Source organism: Anoplolepis gracilipes, chromosome 10 (genome assembly GCF_047496725.1).
Source record: "Anoplolepis gracilipes chromosome 10, ASM4749672v1, whole genome shotgun sequence".
In the NCBI taxonomy this organism is placed as follows: Eukaryota; Metazoa; Arthropoda; class Insecta; order Hymenoptera; family Formicidae; genus Anoplolepis; species Anoplolepis gracilipes.
In genome coordinates, this window is record NC_132979.1 from 5447492 (window position 1) to 5467962 (window position 20471).

Genomic DNA, 20471 nt, shown 5'->3' on the forward strand with positions numbered 1-20471 from the left:
TTCGATTTTTGTGCACATTATCTGTTTTCATAATTAGTATATTCGCAACGCGTTCATTAAGCTATTATCTTACGTAAAATTATTATATTTTAATTTTCAACCTAATTAAATTTAATTTTTGCAAAATTTTGTTTCCACGTTTAACATGCTTGAGATATTTTAGTTTAAAATTCTTAATTTATTCTTCTATAAGAAGAAATTGCAGAAATTTTAAAAGGAAAAATATTTGCTTTTATATCGAGGAAAACTTATTATTTTTCATAATAAAGAGGTATTAAAGCATTCGTTACTTCGTGTATCTTTACGGCAAACGCGTTTGTATTCATTATACTAAGATTATATGTTTCGCCTTTTTGTCCGCATGACTCAAAGGTCCCCGGGGACTCAAAGCATTTCTCCAGCCTATGTCGGGAGGATATCATTCATTCTGCGGAGTGAACCGGGAGAAATGCTAGGAAATCCGTATGAAGCTTCGTATCTCTCTTTCTCTTTTCTTTTTTCCACTTCATCCCAATCCGAGCAGACGCGACCGAGGATTTAGGGTCGACCTGCTAGCGGGTTTTTTTTTTGCCGGGCACATGTAACCCGATGGAAAAATAAATAGCGCTCCCCTTGGCCAATGCAACTATAAGCGCGATAAGACAGATGGTTGAAGTCGCCTGGAAGCAAAAGGGACATGGAGAGAAGAGTATAAGAGCCAAGCGACTTGAAAAAAAAAAAAAAGAGATCGACAACACGTGCAACCGACTCATCGTTGTCGTATTCGATGTCATCTCGCGTTAAGAGGACGCAAACTTTATGAAATACAGGGTCGCAGAGTTTCTTTTTTACATGATAGCTGTATATCTTCTCTTACGATCTCATGTATGAAAAAAATTAAATTCTTATTTTCTTAAAATATAAAATATGCGATAACGATCAAGTGATTTATTTGGCGAAAGCAGGATTCTAACACGAGAAGTCTAGATTCCGGTTCTCGAGGTGCGTATCGTCGTCTGATTCGGAATTACCTTTTTCAGAGGAAGAGCAAGTACCAGGAGGCGAAGCTGAAGGCTCTCAAGGCGAGAAACGAGTACATTCTGTGCCTGGAGGCGTCGAATACTACGATACACAAATACTTCGTCGACGACCTATCCGACCTCATCGACGTAAGTTACATACGCACGTGCACTCCATTGACCTCGCGACCACGCTTTCTCCGACCTCCGTAATCGTTACGCTTGTTTGTAGCATTATAACGTTCGCTACGCAAATCATTCAAATTAAATAGAATCTAATGCTTATTATCGCGTTACGTTAAAGTGTAATTTAAATTTATTTAAATTTAATTTATTTATAAAGAGTAGAAAACATTGATAAAATTGTTTTAAGACTGTTAAAATGACGAAATAAAATAATAGAGTCGATTCAAAGATTGTGAAAAGTTACTCGTTTATTTCATATATTAACACATTGAGTGTAAATTTTGCCTGCCTCACTGGACATTTTATTGTTAAAAAAATATAATAATAAAATATAATTGAATTATTGTCTGTTCTGTCACGCATAATACATTTATCTCAATGCGTCAATATTACTAAAAGATTTAAAAGTATTTTTTCTTGCAATCGTTTTAAATATATAATTAGAATTGGCGAGAGATTATTATTCAACTTGTTAATACGATTTCTTTTAAAGCGATTTAATTCGTTATGATTATACAAATAGATACGTACAAAAAAATGACGTAATCACGTTCATTTATATTTGTTCATGTTCGATTGTGCAGTGCATGGATTTTGGATTCCACAATTGTATAGCAAGAGCACTGCTAATGCACTGCAGTGCGGAGGAGGGCAGGCAGCGTTCCTTACAATCTGGCGCCGAACAATTAACCGCGTTCGTCGGAGCTCTCGACTCCCGGGCGGATAAACAGAGATTCATGGAGTCCCATCACGCCGCCTTCATGATTCCCAAGAAGTTCGAGTTCCAAGGACAACGAGGAGACGAGGTATGAGTCGAGTTTGAATTTCTATAAACTTGATCAAGTTCTCAAGTTTCATATTATCGTGTTTTTTAATTAATCGAGATTAATTTACAGTAAATTACAATATAATTTAATTTATAATATTGTTTTTAATAAAATATATATTTTTAATTGTAATTAAATTTTTTTATTATTTTATCAAAATAATATTATAGATTATATTTAAAAAAATATCTTTTAAATATTATATATATATATATATATATATATATATATATATATATATAAAATATGTGTAAGAAAGAGAAGACACTTGATTGATTGAACCTCCTTTGCAATTTCTGCTACTAAAATTTTCAGCTTATCGATTTATCTGTTCCCGGTAGTCGCCGGAGCCCGAATTACAGAAGATGCTGCATTCGGAGATGGAGCAACGATTGCAGCAATTACAGCAGAGAGTGACTTCGCTGCGAACCGAGTCGGAAGAGGTATGGAAGACTCTGGAGACCGCGGAGGCGAGTCTGCTTGAGATGCTGACCGCCAAAGATTACGATTGTTCGAGATACTTTGGCGAAAATGCTGTGCCCACGTCTAGACCGCCGGAGACACTGCAGATCAAGTTGCGAGCTGACAGACAGGAGACTGAAGAATTCTACCTCATAGTAAGTAACACATAAGAACGTCTCCTATCGTCTCTTCCTTCGCGGCTAGCAACAGACAGACACACGGTCGTGCGGTAGAATATTGATCGTCGCATTAGCATTCGAAAGATAGAGGAAGTACACGTATAAGGGACAAGAATGGAAAACGACTGAGGAAGACGATACCTCGAATCTATTATTTTCCCGAGATATAAAACGCAATTCTCTCATCAAAATTTCGAAAAATAAAAATTCAGAAGTAAAACTAAGAATAAGATTATCATTCAATTATTTCTTTTTGTCTCTACTTGTAATTAGATTAAACTGTAGAAATAGAATTTTTTAAATTGCGCTCCATAAAACAATGATTGACATAATAAGGAATAAATTTCGCCAATTATAAGAGTTCTTGAGCATTGAAAATATGGAAATAAAAATCCACAATACATGATTTGTCGTCGAATATTTACACTTTTGACTTTCGTGATTTTCGCAGAAATTCAGGGAATATCTTCTCGGTACGTCGAGAATAGCCAGGCTAGATGCAAAACAGGAGTACATCCGGCAGAGTCTACTGGATGGTTCGAACGCCAGTCCGAATCCGTCGATCTCCGCGACAAAGCAGAAGCAGGCACGTCGCAAGCGAATCGGCCGTCTACAGATGAACGGCCAGCCGAAGCTGTTTGGCGGTTCACTCGAGGAGTATTTGGAGAGCACGAATCAGGAGATACCGCTAATCATGAAAAGTTGCATTCGCGTGATCAATCTGTACGGTTTGCATCATCAAGGTATTTTCCGTGTGTCGGGCTCACAGGTGGAGATTAACAATTTTCGCGAATGGTTCGAGCGCGGTGAAGACCCACTGGCAGACGTGACCGACGCTTCGGACATTAATAGCGTCGCCGGGGTATTGAAACTCTACCTAAGGGAGCTACGTGAACCGCTCTTCCCCATCATTTACTTCGAGCATCTGATGGAGCTGGCGCAGCTCGAGTCGAAACAGGACTTTGTCAACAAGATGAAGGAGATGATAGCGAGTCTACCGAGGCCAGTCGTGATCGTCATGCGATATCTTTTCGCTTTTCTTAATCAGTAAGTATTATCGCTTAATGAGAGGATGAATTTGTGAAGTTGTGTTGAATTTAAAGTCTAATCTACGTTCGGATAGTCTGTCGGAATTCTCAGATGAAAACATGATGGATCCGTACAATTTGGCCATCTGCTTCGGTCCGACTTTGGTGCCTGTTCCCGAAGACAAGGATCAGGTTCAATATCAGAATCAAGTTAACGAGCTTATTAAGAATATTATCACATTCTGCGAAGAAATCTTTCCGGAAGACATCGGCGGTACTCAGTACGAGAAGTATATCAGCAGGGAGCCTGATGATGCGTAAGCGGACATTTTATTTAAGACCACATAAAAAAAAATATATATAAAGAGGATATTTTAAAAATTAGACGTCGCAATTTTTTGATTACTTATTCTTCATATGTTTCTTAGATTTAAATTTCTTGAATTTCTCTTATATTTGGATGTTGATACAATTTTCATGATTTAGGGACGTGGGTGACTCGCCGACGGATCAAGTTCAAGAAGATATGGATTCGGAAGTTTACCCGTCCGAAGACGGTAATGCACTTTTCGAATATATTTTGCTAAAGTTCGAAGTATTTTCACAAAAGTCTATATATTATCTATCTTGTTTAGAATCTGAAAATCTCGAAGCAACAGCGCAATTCGACTTTAACGCAAGATCCGAAAGAGAGCTGAGTTTCAAGAAGGGCGATACTTTGACGTTATATACACAAGTTAGTAATGATTGGTGGCGGGGCGCTCTGGCCGGCAGGGAGGGACTGATTCCTGACAAATATATCATGCTCAAGATAAAGTTAGTATTTTTATTGTATTAAATTATATGCGTAATTTTAACGAGAAATTTATTGAGACTAAATTATATATTTAAAGCAATTTATTATTCAAATTGATTCTCTTATTTTTTAAATTAAATTATAATTTAAGTTTATTATAGTTAGTTTATTATAATTTATTATTTAAATCTATTATTATATTATTATTATTTATTGAATTACAGTTTAATATTCATTAAAGTTTATTATAGATAGCGAATTTCTCTGATTTATCATTTCATTTGGCACTTTCTGCTTTTTTTATTAGGGATGAGGAGCGTGAAAAGGAACTTTTAAAATCGTCCAGCGAGGAATCCATGCGTAGAAGAGCGTCCAGCTCGGCGGATAGCGTACTATCGAGCAACAACTCGCCGCTGATGGGCCCGTCGGCGAATCCGAGCACCTGGTCGTCCGGCGCGGCGTCTGACATGTCGTCTGCCACCACGAACATAATAACGGACAATAGTAACGCCAGCGGTATTATCGCGTCAGTGGCGAATGTGCCCTGCATCTCGTCGTCAGCGCAGCCGATCATCAGTCGAGAGGTATTGGAAACCACAGTTTAATAGAGTTGACCATTAATCTGTGTCCGATTCTCTTCCCTTCTTCGTGTTCGTTCTCGCTTCTATTGGTTACACTGTGCATACCGACGCGAGTGAATTTTATCGTCTCGTCGTATTCTTTAAGCGCATATTTTTGTGCATGTCTATCCAGAGAGCTGCAACGTATTTTTTTTGTCTCTATCTTAAATGAAACCATGCGTTTTTAGAATGCACAACAGTAGTAGAATTGCCTACACGAAGTCTTTTTTTCCTGCGCACTGCACTCGCATATCATATTCACGCATTATTCGCTTTATTCTTTACTCGCAATTGACCGCAAACAAGTATTCTTCGTGAAGAATTTTTTTGGATAAAAGATAAAAATTTAGCGCCTAAAAACGATGAATTCGAAATTCATACAAGTTGTCCGTCGCGAAATGATATTGTTTGCCGTAATTCTGAGATATATAAATCTAAAATTTTGCGGACGGAACCGATAGAATGCAGCGAGACATATCAGGGAAGACGACGAGACGTGGGAGAGCACTTTTTATTTTAAGTTAACTTAAACCCAGAGTTGCAAGTACTTTATAGGACTTTATACGAATTTGTATGATACACACATCTCTGTAAATAAAATATAAATATACATGTTCATATATATTATGCTGCATGTCTTGCCTTATGGTTGTTTTTGTCTTGCGCCGCCTGTGTCCTTCGTTGCACCGTTTTGTTGTGTATATATATGCGTGTGTATTTTATTATAATTTATGTTTTCCATTGCGTACTTTTTCCTTTCTTTTTGTTACTGTTTTAATGGTTGGGATGCTGTTTTTCCAGATATACGTTTAGTCTCTCGGCCCTTTAGTTGGCGAGAAAAGCCAAGCCGTTTTGCGCCGCACGTGCATATACACGCAGAGCGAAACGCGGACTAAAAACTGTTCGATAAAACTAGCCGCCAGTGTTATTGTTGGTTATTGTGTGATTACTCTGTCGTTGTTGTTTGTGTCGATCGCGATATTTTGAGATTTCGATGGGAGAGTGTGTTCGATCTTTTCTTTTTTTTTCTTTTTTTTTTTTTTTTTTTATCAATTATCTGTGAGTTTTCTAGAGTTTATTTTGTAGAGCGAATCTCTCTTCGCTCTGTAGTTGATGAGATCAAAAGGAAATGTCACTCACGCGCGGGGGCCTGCTTCCAGCGGATATCCTTTCGGCTTCCGAGGTGAGTAATGAGAGTAATCTCACCCACTGCAATAGCCTAACTCTATTAAAAAGAATAAGTAAACTAATCCACCGTTATATTATGTATAACACCGATAGTACATTCGCTCTACGGTTGTCTGTTTCTAGCAGTTTTACGAGCAGTTTTTAATCCTTACACATTAATCGTTTATTATTCATTTTATATAGATTGTTCTATGTATGTGTATTTCTTTATATTTGTGGGTCAATTTGTGCATGCGAGCGACTATGTGTTTTAAAAAATTTTAATGTCGAAAATTTTACCTCTCTAGATCAATCGTATTTGAAACAAGAATTATGAATTATTTTCATCACCTTGCGTGAAACAACACATTATTGTTGGATGGAGACCTTTAAAACCATTTCTTATCTCGAGTATATTTTGTCAGACCGATCTCGGCACATCCCCTTTTATGTATTTATATCTCACGTTATCGTTGTATCGTGCAGTTGTAAATTTTTCATTGAATTTCACTCATTGTCCCAATTTTTATCTACACGTTGTTACATGGAGAATCGTATACAGGGTGTCCTACTACTGTCGGATGGCCTTTCAGGCACATATTTTTTTATACGAGTTTATTGTTAATTTTTTTATCCGGATTTTTTTTAATCGATGATCATTATTTGTTGCCATGTTTTTTGATAATCAATATTAAAATTATATATCAGCAATTAAGTTTAAAAAATTAAGATTAATTAAGATTAAGATTAAATTGTATTTAAAAGAATAAGAAAATTTGATTCACATATATAGATAACTCTATTTTGAATTTACCAGAGGTTTTTCAGTAATTTATACAATTCTAATTGATCGACGCCTTAAAATATTAGAAGAAGATTTCTTTCACTTATGTGAAAGTACATCCATCAGTGGCGAGATTCCCTGTATAGATACGAGAAACGTGATTTGATAATAATTCGACAATAATTCGTATCTCATTACAGCGCGCACGATCGCTGATAGATCAAGATGACTCCGTAGTATCTGCGTATCCCCCGCAATAGTAAACGAGACTCGTCTGTCGGCTTCGCTCAGGCAACACAAACACCTATTTAGCTCCCCGCGAGCGCGCACGCTTCAAGCCTCGCTACGATTGTTCTCGTGATTGTTCGCAGGCCGATTCCGTGACTACGTCAAGGCTGGTCAGGGTGTCCACTCCTACGGAGAACGAGAAGCACTCGGAGCATCATCGGAATAGCATGGATCCGGTTTCCCAAATTTCGTCGGAGGACAGCGTCGAATGCGTCGACGGCAGCGACAGCTCGGTTCAGCAGAAACAACGAGGCGTCAACGAGGAAGTCGCGAACGAGGAACCAGGCGAACGTAACGTGTTAGCGGCGATATCATCGTTGGATGGCATCGCGTCGAAACGCGGCGTTAGTCGGAAGCAGCAACACTGGAAGTCGCAGAGCGTCGGCGAGAGCATGATGGCGCAACAGCAACAGTCGCACGCGAACTCTTTGTCGACGGCGACCACGACTGTGACGACGATGACGACGACCGTGACGCCGGACGACGAGTCGCAGCAGGAACAGCAGCAGACGACGAACTTTTCGGCGAATCGCGAGCTCTGGCAGCGTCGTGCCACCTCGCAGTCGCAGCTGATGAACACGACGGTGGTACCGGCTACTCCCAAGTCATCATCCTACTCTCGCGTGTCCCAGGAATTCCGCGAAATGCGACAGAAGCATACGCCCGATCTGGTGATGGATCTACCGCTGTCGGCGCAGGATCCAGTCGGCAAGAAATCCGCGTCGTCTAGCAGTCTAAGTAGCTCGGACGATGAGACGATGATGATGCCGTCGTCGTTGCTGCCGCCGCAGCAGCAACAGCAAGCGCCGCCCTCGCGAGCGGAAGCGGCCACCTCGCCGACCGGCGGCCCGGAATCACCGGACATGAGTACCGCCGCCGAGCGTTTCGCTAAGCAGAACCAATGTACCCTGAAGAAAAATACGAAGAGCGGAAATGCAGCGGAAAACATTACCGGCAACAAGTTGAAGCGGATCGAGACGGCGGAGCAGCACGACGGGACGGGCGTCGTCGTCGTCGTCGACGCGGAGGACGACGAGATCATCCGGTCGGCCAGCTCGAATCAGATCGCCGTCGACGGCGGTAACGGGGGCGGGGAAGGTGGTGGTGGAGGAGGAGGGGTGCCGCTCAGGTCACCTCTACCGCCGCGTTCCACCCCCAAGATCGTTGCCAAGTTCGCCGACATGCATCTGACCGGCGGCAGCCAGGTGGTGTCGTCGTTCAAGCCGCAGGTCAAGGTCAAACCGACGATCCTGCGCAAACCGGTGATACCGTTCCCGCATCCGCATATGAGCCCCGAGCTTGCGCGCAAGATCGAGAAACAGGCGCAGAGCGCGGAGCAGGCCAATTAAAAGATTGCCATAATCGCATAGCCGAGAAAGTTTTCATATTTATTCGCGGTTGGTACGCGGTTGGTGCGCGCGGTCGGGTCCCCCGGCGATCGCCGAGATGTTCGTCCGACGAAGATGACGCGAGTCCAATTTCGAGCTTCAAGGGAATTTGAACTTCTTGACTTTTAAAGTCGACGCCTCGAAAATTTCAGAGTCTCGTTTTCGCCGACTCTCCCCCTGTAATTTTACATTTAACCCAAGTTATTCGCTCTCGAAACGATGCAACTTGACAATAACCGCCTTCCTTTTCAAGCATGCGTGAAATTGTACGTGGAACTGCACAAATTGATAAGATACGATAAACTAGGAAACTAGGCTATTGCCGAGGGAGACGTCGAGCCGAGAACCGATCGTGCTTTCGATGAAAGAGAGAAAGAAAGATCGACCCTCGAGATTTCGCCATTTCGAGACGGTAGCGTGTAGATGTAGAACGATATTAGAGCGCGACCACACGTCCCATCGACCAGTTACTCCGCCCAGTCGCGAGGACTTCTACTGTATTAATTATCGTGCCCAAGAAGAAAGGAAAAAGCTCTGCCGCGCGGTATAGCGCGGTGCTATGTGCGACGCGTGCTATCAATTCACGCGATGGTGCTAAATACGGCACGCGCGCGAACTTTCCGTGTAGTAAGTAATCGCACGCAGAGCGAGACCACGGCGCTATCCTCGCGGGGGCGAGTTTATTTTTTCTACAGATGTTTTCCATTTTCGCATAATTTTTTTACCAAATGATCCGCGCGAAGTAATGTTTCTAGTCATCGAGCGAAGATAAGAATAAGAGAACAAAAAAATAATGAAAAAAGCGAAAGAAAGAATGTGCGTGTATGCGTGCGTGCGTGTGTGTGTGTGTGCGTGTGTGCGTGTGCGTGCGCGCGCGCGCGTGTGTGTGTGTGTGTGTGTGTGTGTGTGTGTGTGTGTGTGAGAGAGAGAGAGAGAGAGAGAGAGAGAGAGAGAGGGCGTGAAAGGAAAGAAAAAAAGAAATGAGAGAAAGAGAGAGACCGTGAATCATCGAAGAACGTGAATTTGTAATGTTGGACGACATAATGTAATTTATTTTTTAGCGCGTGCCCGCATATATGTGTCAGTAATAGATTTTCCTGCTATCGCCACTCTTGACGAATATTGTCGCGTGTCGCGAAATCGCGACAAGCGCGTTCAATGGTTCCTTTATGCACGAACGAATGTTAGTATGAGTTTGAAAGAAGAAAAAAAAAAAAAAAAAAGAAAAGGAGAAAACGGAGAAAGAAAATACAAGGTGTTCCCCAACCTTCTCGCCCGCCCGATCGATCGATTTAACCCTTTGAACGCGAGTCCAGATTTCTCGCGTTCTAGAAACAGAAGTGAGTGAGTGAAAGAGAGCAAGAGAGAGAGAGAGAGAGAGAGAGAAAGAAAGAGAGAAGAGGGTCCCGCGACTTTATCGATAAGTTTATTATAATAAAGGGCGCGTTATATATATGTATGTATATCGCGTACCGTCTTAATTATAGGTACTAATTAATCCAAACAGCGATGTTCGATATATCCGCGATGAAGGGGAAGGAGAATCTAGCTAGATTATTATACATAACGACGACGACGACAACGCGAGTATTTATCGATTGACGCAGCGTCGCAAGCCGTTACTTATCATAATTCCGGTATCAACGAGTCGTATAGAGAAAAGCAAGAAGAAAAAAAAAGACACTTTCTGTAACACTTCGACGTATTCCTACGTATTGCCTCTCCCTATAATCGATCGATTGAAAAAGAAGAAAAACTTGTACTCGTGATCTATACGATAACGCATACGTATACGCATTAATACGTGAGATGTATATCGTAAAAGAGGATTCGCTCGACAGAATTCCCGTGAATTCGCGAAGAGAAAATCGCGATAAACTCCGCGATGTCTTCTCAATTTTATGTGTGTATCGATTAAATGTTTAGCACGCGGTCCTCGCGTCGTCGGTGTTATTGCGATATTTTTATTCGATATTTCGTCAACGCGAGACCTTTGCTTTTAATTTTGACAATCACTTTTGATAAATTTCGAAATTGATTTTAGAGTTTCTCTGCTGCCTCTTCTCTTTTAATACTCAATATTAAGTATTTTTATAAGCTTATAGAATTGATATTCGCGTGCGTCAAATTTATTTAAATTAAACTGAGCGAATAAATAACAATATAATCTATTACTTATATTATTCCAGTGAAAAGGTAGTTTGTATTTTTAATGATTCAAATTTTTCATGTTTTTTTTTTTTTTTTTTTTTTTTTGGTTGAGGAAAAAAATCGTTTTTTTTTTACCGAGTACGTACGTGTCGTCGAAATTATTTGTCGGTGGTAATCGGAAATATATCTCGGAGAATTGTCGGCTAAATAATCGTCTCAAATGCAATAACACTGACCGATATGAGGTTCGTTGAGCATTGCAGGCGCTCTATACCCACCGCACTAAGAAATACCAAAGCTCCTGTTGACTGTTAAAATAACTTTCTCGATCTTTCACAATTTCAGTTTTAAGTGTTGTCTTCTTCGTCTCGTTCTTTACTTTTCTTTTAAATTACCTTATATTCGTGACTTGCATATTTTGTATAGTGATCTCCAGTCTTCGTATTTTTTTTTTTTTTTTTTTTTTTTTTACACGGCGCTAATCGCGCGCCGAGCGATAACGATTTTTAAACGAATCTGTAAAACGTAATTTAATACGCGTTAATAATTTAGCGTAGCCACGTCTTATCAGTGGATGATCCGAGAGGAGTGTAATAGCTTAATCGATAATCTCTCCCGTTAAGGCTAATGATACATATGGATATCGTAATAAACGAACTTACAGGCTGTATACTATATTTTACATTGTGTGTTTATTTGGTTACCGATTACACCAACAATGTCCTTTCGTATCATCTATCCTAAATTGCATCTCTGCACACATTCCCAGAAAATCTGACAATTCTTTTTTTTTTTTTCTTCAAAATTGTACGAATAATAAACATAACGTTCCAATTGGCGCGCGCGCTAATCATCGGCTGATGCATCAGCTGATATTCCCCCCCCCTCTCTCGCGCCAGAAGCGTGACACGTCATGCGCGCGCGTTGCCTGCTGTTATCCCTCGTCAATAACGAGAAGTAATCGCGGCGGGCAGTGATTTTCGTCGTCGTCGTCGTCGTCGTCGTCGTGCGTGACAGCGGACATGGCGACGTCGGCAGGTTTGCTTGTATAATACGAGCTTAAGATCAGTGACGTCGACTATCAATTATCTCTTATCACCTGCCGCTGCTGTAGGTTGACACGACAATTAACGCGGCGAATGAAACGAGCCTAGTTGCGAGATTTGCTCGAAAAAACACACCACAGCGATGTCACGTTAAGTCCCAAATTAACCTGCCTGCCTGCCTGTCTGTCTATCGGATAAATTTTCAGTGGCAACGATGGACGCGGACGAGATCATGTACAGAATCTTTGGCACGAGCCTCGTCGAGCCTCATGTAGCTAGTACTAAAGCCAATCAGGATCATCCTGGACAATCGAGGTATACAAATTCCTTGATTCCATGAAAGAGAATGTTAGATTTACTTGTTCAAAGCTGTATTTTCTGAAAGTATCTTTCAGTATTTTTATTTTTTAACCTGCCAAGGTCTAAATATATCTCTGTTTTATTTTTTAATGCTACAAATTCCATTACTTTTTTATAATCTTTCCTCTCTGTTACTTATTTTCTTCTAAATTATATAAAAGAATGCAACGCATAAAAATATATATCATATATCTTTATTGATTTTTTTTCTGATTATTCTTAATCTTCTTTTCCTATTATATTTATATTAATCTATTTTATTAACCAAATTATTTTGGTGTTTCAGATTAATGCAGGATTTAACTCGGGTAAATGAGTACATTAGAAGATCTTTATTGAATTTATACATAAACAACCAAAATTCTGAGGATAATAGAGAAGGTCGTATAGGCCCCCATGTCGTTAGATTTGATATATCTATGCACCATGGTCTTTGTATCGTCTCTCCTGATAGATTGAGCATCAATTCACAGAGTAGTTTTAGCACGATGCGTGCTAATACAGGAGTGTTCAAGGGAAAGTGGATGTATGAAGTACAGTTAGGTTCCAAAGGAGTGATGCAAGTTGGATGGGGAACTGCTCAATGTAAATTTAATCAACAGTTTGGTGTTGGTAAGTTGTCACACAGCTATTATTTGTCATACTTACAATTTTTCAAGAAAAAATTAAATAATTATTTTATATTATTTTAAATAAGTTTAGTCTCTCACAAAGATTGATTTATCTCAACTATTGTAAATATTTAACTTTCTTTGTTAGGGGATACCCCAAACTCGTACGCTTACGATGGAAATCGTGTGAGAAAGTGGAATGTAACCACGCACAAGTATGGTGAATCCTGGTTGACAGGGGACATTATCGGCTGTGCGCTGGACATGGATGATGGTTCGATAGATTTTTATAGGAACGGCAAAAGTCTGGGGAAAGCCTTCGAGAATATATCGATGGGCGCCGGAATCGCATACTTTCCTACCGTCAGCTTGGCCTTCACCGAGAACTTAACAGCCAATTTTGGCTCTATACCATTTAGATATCCCGTAGAAGATTATGAACCTTTGCAAGCGCCACCGACGAATCAAGTTCGTCAAGCTGTGCTTCTTTTTCAATGGCTTTCGCAAGTGATCGAACTGTTTGAACATTCTAAAAGCAAACCCGACAAGCAAAATGTTTTGTTGGAAGACAAGATTTTGAGTTGCCAAGGATTTCTTATGTGTCTGGCGAGATCCATTTTGAAGTACATCGGCCCGTTGCTTACCGTTCCGTACGTCACAGATGCGGTTTTTGTACCGTTTATGCGGGCCCTTTGCAATATGAGCACGGACGACGTTACAAAGTCAGTGTTCTCGAATAATCGCAGTGTGCGACCGATTATCTGTCTGGATCTGCTGTGGGCGTTCCTAGAAGAACACGAGATTAAGATGTGTCTGGAGAGCACGGTGCTTCATTTATTGTCTGCCTTCCGACACGTTTCTCTGCTGCTCGAATATCCAGACCAGTGCAAGAGCTTGATGCTGCTGACAAGGATTTGTCAACACACCGTTACGCGGCAACATTTGCTGCAGTACGTGCTGTTCGATCGTGTGCGTTTTGCCAATTTCGTGCACGTGAAACCACTGGATGAAGGTGGACTTACAGACGTAGTAGAGAAGGTCTGGTGGGAGACGAATCCCTTGGATCCATCGATTGAGATGAACAAAACTAATTATTTATACGCCTGCGAACGTATCAAAGCTGCCATATCCGGTACGATTGAATGACTTTAAAAATATTTAAGATATTTATACATTTGCAAATTGTAATTATTTGTACGATTGAATTGCTTCCATTTATTTTAGAAAAAGAATTTTATTTTATTATTTTCAATAGAAGGAATAATTAAAAATTAAATAATGTAATGAATTTATACATATATATTCATTTCAAAACTATTAAATGTTTTTTTTAATATTAATTTTAATTTAATTTTTCTGAGAAATGAATATTTTGTAGCAATATATTTTAAGATTATTAACGCTATTATATCATTTGTACAAGTGCGACAATAACATTGTACTTTTTTTGATAGAGGTAGAAGCGTTACAAGTCGAGTTACTAGTCACCTTGTTAAATAATAGCGACGGAACGGCTAAGAGACCAGCGTCGAGGACGATATTTTTAAGAAAGTTTAAACGCTTCGTTCAGGAGAACTTGATATCCAGTCGTGTAAGTACACAATGTGCGTGACACATATGATACGGAGCGGTACTCTCTTATATCTGCGCGAATCATCCGCGTAATTATCAAGCATTCAGTCAGCAAACCTGCAGACATTTTACCAATTCTGCAGACACCCTTGCCGATCACATTATGTTGCTTTCATCGACTTCTGGTTGCATTCAGAATTTTATGGGACACTGAAATTGGAACAAGCCCAGTCCATATACCCTGCAGGTGATAAGGCATTACCACAAGAATTGTCAGACACATACTTGCAAAAGGATTCGACTCTCTACTTTAGTAACGTAGACACCTTTAATTCATTGTGTGTCTTATATACATAAAACTTTTATAACTTTTATATATATTTATACATACTATATATACTGTAAACCGCTTGAGAGAACGCTTGCATTGCTACTTTTATTTTTCGCGCGTATCTGCACAATGATATATTTGAGACTATTTTTTTTTTGTTTTTCCTAAATATATATTAGCACTCGCTTCATCATATATACGTTATTCGCAAGTATTATTGAGCGACGTTTGATTTACGTAATAGCAAATTCCTTATAAATTGGAATGGGCAGGGCGTTCTACGATGCATCGATCAATTACTCTGGAATCGACAGACTTGGCGGCGTAATAACCCACTTAAACAAGACATTCAAGAACGAATTGCTACGCCTCCTAGGTTCGGATCATGAGGTAATCCTTGCCATGGAACAACAGCAGCAACATCAACAGAATGCTACGACGACAACGACTATGCAAGAGGCGTCGAATAATGTATATGCCGCCGCCGTAGTCGCCAGCGGTATGAGATCGCTGGCCGACTTGCCCGTGGCTATACCAGCGACCGTTTTCCCACGTCTAATTAACATCAATCCGCCGGCGGCAGGTAACCAAGGTAGTTCAATGATATTGGAAAGATTCGGATTCTTTACCCATACTAGGGAAGACAGGACTCCAATACGTCACGGTCCTGCAGATCCGGCGAGCTCGTTAATGGAATTGTTAGACGGTATTATCTTATTCTACCATGTAGCGGCGAAAAAGCAACTGGCCAAGGTGGCCAGTCTGCGCGACAGTATGTCCGCGTACGTTAACGCGATCGCCGACACCAAAGCGAGGCTCAAGTACGTTGAGCAAGAGACGATCTCGCAGACGAAAGATTTTGACGCAGAAGCGATTCAGAGAGAACTGCTTCGCACAACGGATATATTCAATAAGAAATTATCGGAGCAAGCGAGACACATGGCGTGGATCAGAGCTGCCGTGTACTCGGCGGAGAAGCAAGCGCAATTGGCCTGGCTACTGAAAGTAGTCACGTTGACGCTACAGACTGCCAGTCAGCAGGGATGTACGTTTAGTTTCGTGCCCGATTTCTATTTGGAGACGCTCTCTGATCTGTGCGTCAGTTTGCGCGCCCATATGCATCCCACCGCGCCGATCGAGAATATACCGGATTATCGGGAGATGTTGCGCAACGCCGCCGAGTTTCTGTGCGATCACTTCCTCGATCCGCGCATAGTACACGCCAACTCCAAGGACGTACTGATACTCACGCTCGCGGGCTTCGTATCGAATCCATTGACGTTGGAGGCGTTAGAAAACGTACCGCGCGAAAGCAGGATAAAAGTTATTACAAATCTGCTCAAGCCTTACGAGAATAGAGCGTGGGCGCAGTCCAACTGGGTCCTGGTCAGATTCTGGCAGGGGAACGGCTTCGCTTTCCGATACGACAAGAGTCCGCATCTTTCGAAGAAGGTCGGCCCGAAACTGTTGCAGCAGGAATCTATCTCCCAGCCAATAAGTACGTTAATTTCTTTTTTTTTTTGTTAATAAATATTTATTATTCATATTTCTTTTATTGTAAAACTGAAAGATGTGACAAATTTATATCAATCTGTAAAATATTGAAAAACGAAGTCTTTTGGCTAAAGATCATGATTTTATTTTGATTGATTTCTTTGATGCCATAGTATCTTCACAATTTGTTTCAGAACCGTGTCCATCGGCGGTGTACCAAGTACACGTGAGAGATGTATTGTTGGGAAATTCTCAGGCGACCACGCAATTCTTGAACTCGCTATTGAATCAATTGAATTGGGCATTTTCCGAATTTATCGGCATGGTGCAGGAGATTCACAACGTGTCGTCAAGGCCGGAACGAGTATTTATCGAGTCGAGGCAATTGAAAATCTGCGCTACATGCTTCGATCTGGCGATCTCGTTGCTCCGAGCGTTGGAGATGATCTCTACGGTGGCTCCGGGCGTTTTTAGTGATCCCACACAGTCTTCCAGCGAGACCTTACTAGCCAGATTGTGTCAAGTAAGTGAATGATGTTATTTAGCAAATGACTATTCTCGAACGATTGTGCTATGACCGCGTCATGATTTCAGTTACTCTGTCAAGTTTTGAACAGAATGAGCTCGCAGACGAGTTGTTTTCAGCACGTGGTGCTATTGGAGATACCGGATTTAGAATCCGTAGATCATTTTCCTATATTAGCTGCCGTTATCGGTATTCTGCTAGCTCTTATCGAAAAGGAAATGAAAGATTTTGCAGGCAAGTATTAAAATTTGTAAAAAAAACTTTTTGAAGAGAGAGAAACTTTGTCAACATATAAAATGGATCTCAATAATTGTGCTTTCCTTTATCAGCGAAACCGACGATTGAAGTGCCTAGAATCACGAGAAGTTTATTGACAGAACCGAGCTTCCAGATCAGTTCTCTGTATTTTGTTTTGGGTGACACAAAATTGAAAAATACAAAGACGAAAAATGTAAAACCATTCTCATTATTAAATTGTAAGTATCTTAAGTACTACTTAATACTGCATATAATATAAACTAAATATACTCCTTTTTTAACACTTATTTTGTCTTAATATTTTTAATTAATCATACTTCGTCTTTTCTTCATAGATCAGGAAGATGTAACAGCGGAAGAAATTCACCGAGTAACAGAGATGATAAAGTATCTCGATACCTGCCGTACGCTTTTACCCGATACCAAATTGATAAGCGACGATGATGACACTTGTACGATTTGCTACGCATTTCCGATCGCCGCTACGTTTAAACCATGCAATCATCAGACGTGCCGTACCTGCATAGATCGTCATCTACTCAATACGAGGGAGTGTTTCTTCTGCAAAGCGACCATAGATAAAGTCGAAGATCTAAGTGGAAACACGGTGCACGACTTTATCAGCGAATTTGCAGTATCAAGAACGACTTCTTGATCCAGTGATAAAAATCATCTCGTACAGATTGCATATACTGTATTAAAGAATCCTTTAATTTTAGAAATATATGTACTCATCGCATTGAGCATCGAATATTCATAAAACTATCGTATAAATTTTCATTGTAATAAGGAATTCTTCTGTAAAAATTAGGATAAAGTGAAAGGCAGAAAGAGAGATTATATAAAATATCAAGAATTTTTTATTCATATATATTCACAAATATAAATATATCTATCTGCTATATTGAGCAAATTTTGACAATGGAAGGCAGCAAAGGTAATACGCAAAAAGTTTTGCGCATGCGAGTTCATAGATAAAAACTTACTAATAAACATTACATATATATCAGTCTTTTTCTTATCTATCTGGAAGTTATAGAAGGTTAAAAAAAATATGGCAAAGTTACAAAATCAGCTTCTCCAATTGTGTTTCCCATTGGCATTTTGATTCCACATGTATGATCTCTGACTCAACAGATCATCAGTAATAAACACGATAATAAATCTAATCTTTCGTAAAAATTATATGTGAAATGTATTTTGAACAGTAACGTAATATTCACACGCATAGACTCTCTTTAAACTGTCTAAAACCGGTGACTAGTGGCGGCGACTTAGATGGCGTTTTGTAGAGATCCTTAAGAGTTTCCAGAAATACGACGCTGCATACGAAGGCGCCGAGCGCGGTCAAGAAAATTGCAAAAACGATCAACAAACGGTTTTTGTTCAAGTACAATTCCGAGTCCCTGAAAAGTACCTTTTGCAAGAGGCAGATGCCTGGCAGCACGAAGATGAACATGGCGGACAATGCTCCCAGTAAGTTTATGACCGGCGAGATGTCCGGCACGAGAATGGCGATGACCAACGATGAGATAAACCAGATCAACGTGACGATCACACGAACGTCGATTCGATCAAGATTGATGTTGAAGATACCAAGAAGCGCGTCTCGTCCGCAGTACAAGACGATAGGATAAGTGGTGAAATTCTTGACAGCGACCGCGATTATCGCCACGGTCAACACGACGCTCTTCTCGGTATAGCCTTGTAAGATATCGCTCGGTACCTTGCCACTGCCGAATGTGAGGTAGCCGAAATAACCGACGATGCTGTACGCTCCAAAACAAATCAGCATGCTGATCACGACGCATAGCGTGAATTTGCCCAGATGACGGTCCTTCATGCAGGCATAAGTTGGTATTGCGGTCATATGGCTCTGTGTTAAATACATAATATATATATATATATATATATATATATGTGTATAAATATGCATACACTTGTATATACACATCATCTTAAATAATAATTTGTTTTTAATAATATATCTCTCATAGATAATATATACATATATATTGATAAGAATTATGATAACATTATTATATATAATTATATATTATATATAAAGATTATATATGATATATTAATGTATAAATAACATTAAGAAGACAGAAAACTGGTATAACACACATATAAATTAAAAACTCAAATACCTGATAAGCAAAGCAAATAATGGGTATTATCTGTAGGACTTCGTATCCATTGTCTGGCCAAATTTTTATGGGTGGTACAGTGTCAGTCTGTTGTGTGATGCTTTTATAAATTATTAACCATACAACATATATCACGGTTATACATCCAACAGAACTTGCGCAACTCAAAACATCCAGTCTTTTAAAAAAGCATAAAGGCAATATGAATACACTGCAAGACAAAGTTGTCACGAATGATCTGGATAAATACCTGTAATTTTAAATAGTTTCTACAAATTGAAGAAATTTTACAGACACAATATCTTTTCCTTTTTCTTATTGCGATAGTTACCAAGTATGACAATAATCGAGACCATAAAATGTAGCAAAAACTCTATCAAATTGATCGCCAACAATTATCAGGAATGTTAAGCAACAACCAAAGCTGTAAATAGCTACACAAATTCCACAAAAAATAAGAGATCTATATCCACATAATGCAGCAAATGCATCTTGCATGGTATTGCTGCCTGTACTATCGCTGCAGCTAGCTAATATTACCAGCGCAGCTGTGATGAACACAAGAAAACCAAACTGCGTCACAACAGAAGTTCCTACACCACCAGCCTTATCAAAGGCCTGTGGAAAATTCAGTAAACCAGCGCCCAATGTAGTATTCACAATTAAAAATATTGTTCCCAAGATACCAGCACCTGTAAAGAACGAAGATTACCTTGAAGAAATCTGCAGTATCTCGTTATTAACTCTTTCAGATCTCACCGTGATATTAACATTCTTAATTATTTAAATAATCAAACAGGTACAGAGAATATTAATTTAGTTTATTCAATTTCATTTTATTAATTAAAGGCGATCAGGTGCACATATATTTACCTCTTCGACTCTCATTATTACGTGCAGCTGAAGGACTCGGTGCAGTCGACAAGAACAAATCATTACTGCCCAGCCACTCGGTGTCGCCTGTTAGATAATCCATCTTGGCGATCACGTATATCAAATTATTGAAATTCTAGTTGACTAGGTTTCAGCTTTTTTTTCCTTGTAGGCAACACTCCTTCCGATATACAAAGTTCATACGGTTCACGAAGTAAAGGTCAACAATGAAGAAAATGAAGAAAAACGAATTCAGCATTTAATTACAATATGTTTCAGCTTTGTTTACAGCACACGATGCACATTTCGCCTCGCATTCTTGATCTGAGAATCGGACATCGGACCACAGGCCACAAACACATTCATAAGCATC

General features: G+C 39.8%; 3 protein-coding genes across 9 annotated transcripts in view; 2 read left to right on the forward strand and 1 right to left on the reverse strand.

The window, feature by feature from the left end:
* LOC140670418 (SLIT-ROBO Rho GTPase-activating protein 1) overlaps window positions 1-11551 on the forward strand; it is a 63353-nt gene extending 51802 nt beyond the window's left edge. For all 7 annotated transcript variants that reach the window (XM_072900994.1, XM_072900995.1, XM_072900996.1 and 4 more), the window contains 9 exons: window positions 1020-1148; window positions 1769-1990; window positions 2353-2628; window positions 3104-3699; window positions 3776-3997; window positions 4167-4237; window positions 4316-4496; window positions 4784-5060; window positions 7419-11551. In XM_072900994.1, the coding sequence (XP_072757095.1) occupies window positions 1020-1148; window positions 1769-1990; window positions 2353-2628; window positions 3104-3699; window positions 3776-3997; window positions 4167-4237; window positions 4316-4496; window positions 4784-5060; window positions 7419-8684 (3240 nt within the window). In that variant the 3' untranslated portion in view covers window positions 8685-11551. The remainder of the gene's footprint in view (window positions 1-1019; window positions 1149-1768; window positions 1991-2352; window positions 2629-3103; window positions 3700-3775; window positions 3998-4166; window positions 4238-4315; window positions 4497-4783; window positions 5061-7418) is intronic.
* A 150-nt stretch (window positions 11552-11701) lies between these two features.
* LOC140670419 (E3 ubiquitin-protein ligase RNF123) lies at window positions 11702-19055 on the forward strand. The gene is made up of 10 exons (XM_072901002.1): window positions 11702-12235; window positions 12567-12892; window positions 13040-14023; window positions 14346-14482; window positions 14607-14710; window positions 15067-16292; window positions 16483-16811; window positions 16883-17048; window positions 17144-17290; window positions 17408-19055. The coding sequence occupies exons 1-10, from the start codon at window positions 12135-12137 to the stop codon at window positions 17725-17727; spliced, it is 3840 nt and encodes a 1279-aa protein (XP_072757103.1). The 5' UTR covers window positions 11702-12134; the 3' UTR covers window positions 17728-19055.
* Window positions 18292-20231, reverse strand: LOC140670422 (sodium-coupled neutral amino acid transporter 7). Its single transcript, XM_072901008.1, has 4 exons — window positions 20099-20231; window positions 19557-19917; window positions 19226-19475; window positions 18292-18948 (listed from the first exon to the last, which is right to left on the reverse strand). The coding sequence occupies exons 1-4, from the start codon at window positions 20199-20201 to the stop codon at window positions 18292-18294; spliced, it is 1371 nt and encodes a 456-aa protein (XP_072757109.1). The 5' UTR covers window positions 20202-20231.
* Between the last annotated feature and the right edge of the window lie 240 nt (window positions 20232-20471).